Below are 2,560 nucleotides of genomic sequence, written 5' to 3' on the forward strand. Positions count from 1 at the left end.
TATTTGCTGGTAAAGAAACATTTTGTTATCCATGCCAAGTCTACAGCAGAAACATGCCGTGGCCAATCAAGCTTCCCTGGGGCTCGACATCGGCAGCACGTCAGTGAATTCAATCAAGATCGTAATAATCCCATATATGTAAGCCATCCTTGGCGTTTCAGTTTCAACGCTGATGCTACTTGCTACCCCGTACTGGATAAACCACTAGAACAACTATAAAACCTTATCAGGTTAAGTCGTTTGTTCTATTCGAGGTGCGGGAGACCTCAGGATCTATTAGGCGATTAGCATATGTTAAATACTTATTAAAATCATGTGGCGTTCGTGTGGTCGTTGCACGTCATCGGCAGCACGGCGGCATCTCGATCAATCACGTACCCTGTATAGAAACAGAGCAATCCATCGTGCATTTTGCAAGCGGAATCGAAACATGTTGGGTTGTTAGGTGTTCATGTTGTCAGCAGATTCCATCGGTTGCGAAGTTAAGCTGAGATCCAATCCAAAGATCGTGCCTCTCATTTGGTATGTAACCTTGAAGAGAATTTGTGGTCATTCAGACCAGAAACTTTAGAATGAACCAGACGATCAGCCTGTTCGCTGGTTGGTTTCTGGACTGATAAGTCCGACTGGTGCTGGTTGGTTGTGAGAGGAAAACACTAGTTGGCTGGCTGATAAATTCTAGCTGAAACCAATAAGCGAACAGGCTGAATGATTGAGTTTGAGTTCGTGTTGCTCAGTGGGGGATGCTTGTCAAACTTGCCTATCGAAGAGACGACATGGTGCATTGGCATTGGTCGGTGCAAATCTAGAGAATACGCCAGCCTCAAATGTACCATATTTAGTTTAGCCTATAGAAAAACCATAGCATGTTCGTTTGGCTGATAAGTCATGGTTGAAAGTACGTTTGGTTGATTTATTGTAAAAATAATAATATTTATTAGCTAAAAAAATACAGCTTATAAGACCAGCGAACGGAGCTTTCATGGACAAAGGAGTATGGCGATGGCGTCAGGGGTCGGGGCACCGTTCGAGCTGACTTTTCGACGCTACCTGATCATCAGAACTGACTTAAACAAGCGACAAAGACACATACTCGCGGTCTGTCGTCACTCATCACGATCCTGATTGTATACTATATTTTTTTTCCTTTTGTAATTCCTCATGATTTCTTTGTCCACGCCATTTTCTCTTCGACACACACGAAACAAACCCTACCGAAATGATTAGCCAGACCCTGAGATTCAAGGTTTTTATATACAACATATAAAAGTCATCAGAGGTTCAGTTTGTCATCATACCAGGCAAATGTTTCAATGGTAACTACGTAATAAGGAAATAGGAAACCAGCCAGCCAGAAACATCGTCAGCTTGCAGCAACAGAGAGCTACATTTACCTAGCACTAGCAGTGGCCATCCCAATTAAAAAAAAAAACAATTTCAAAAGGCACACGAGGTAAACATTCCACTAGCTGGAAACTGGAAAAAAAAACCATCAGCTTCAAACGGTGTCAGGCACAAGCAACCGGAGCCAAAAACACAAACGGCACACCAGGATCGGAGGCGATGGACCACACGCAAGAAACCAGCCAGCCGCCGGGTCAAGCGACGTTTCTCTCTGAACCCGTCTCCGGAGGCTGAGAGTGAAATGAAACCCATGGAAAAACCAACTCACCCCGCCCCGCCTATAAAAACAACGGAGGCGTCTCGCTCACCCGTCACCACCACCGAAGCCAACCACGCCGTTTCTCCAGCGAGGAAAAAAGAACCACCCAGTGACTCCAACATGGAGGGGCTCATCCCGTTCGTCTACAAGGCCATCAAGGAGCGGCGGACCCGGAGCTACTACTCCCGGTGCAGCTCCACCGGCTCGTCGCGCGGCGGGTTCTTCGGGGACCGCGTGGAGGACAGCTCGTGGGACCAGCAGAAGCAGTGGGAGCCCGCCGCCGGCGGCGGCAAGGTGACGACGACGGCGGAGAGGGAGATGGCGCACCGCCGGCACCGCTCCCTGGAGGAGCTGGCGGGGGAGGTGGGTGCCTCGCCCGAGTGGCGCCGCCGTCCGGGCGCGCCGCTGAGGGCCCGCAGCATAAGGATCTTCTCCTGCATCGGCGGCATGTGAGGATGCACCCGCCGCCCGCGCCGCGTGGTGTGCATCGTTCCAGGGACTGGCGGAGGGTTTGTTTGGGCGCGTCGCGCATGCCCGCAGGGTGAAGGGAGTAGTTTGCTCGTGCTTTTTTTTTTGCTTAGTTCGATCGGAGGTGGTAGCAAGGAGTAATTGTGCAGTGGATGTAGCCCTGTCGAGTGCCGATGTTATACAACCAAATTGTACATATATACATGTGGATTTGTGAAGATGCAAAATTGCAAATCCCTGTTTCTGTTTCCTTGAGGATGCAGGAAATTATCAAATCAAGTCTTGCACAAAATTCGAAACGAACATCGTGTATTCAGAGGCGGCTCGTAACAAATGACCATTGTAATGTACTGGGGGGGCGTAATTAGATGGAATTTTAAAATTTGGACTCACAATCTATGCTGTGTGTAAAACTGCATATTGACTTGT

The 2,560-nt window shown here is 48.6% G+C and overlaps 1 protein-coding gene across 1 annotated transcript; it reads left to right on the forward strand.

The window, feature by feature from the left end:
- Positions 1-1,723: 1,723 nt before the first annotated feature.
- LOC136453807 (uncharacterized) lies at positions 1,724-2,335 on the forward strand. The gene has a single exon (XM_066454364.1). It carries the CDS (start codon positions 1,784-1,786, stop codon positions 2,114-2,116), a length of 333 nt encoding a protein of 110 aa, XP_066310461.1. The 5' UTR covers positions 1,724-1,783; the 3' UTR covers positions 2,117-2,335.
- The last annotated feature ends 225 nt before the right edge of the window (positions 2,336-2,560 follow it).

The sequence above is a fragment of the Miscanthus floridulus genome, chromosome 5, assembly GCF_019320115.1.
Source record: "Miscanthus floridulus cultivar M001 chromosome 5, ASM1932011v1, whole genome shotgun sequence".
Taxonomy (NCBI): Eukaryota; Viridiplantae; Streptophyta; class Magnoliopsida; order Poales; family Poaceae; genus Miscanthus; species Miscanthus floridulus.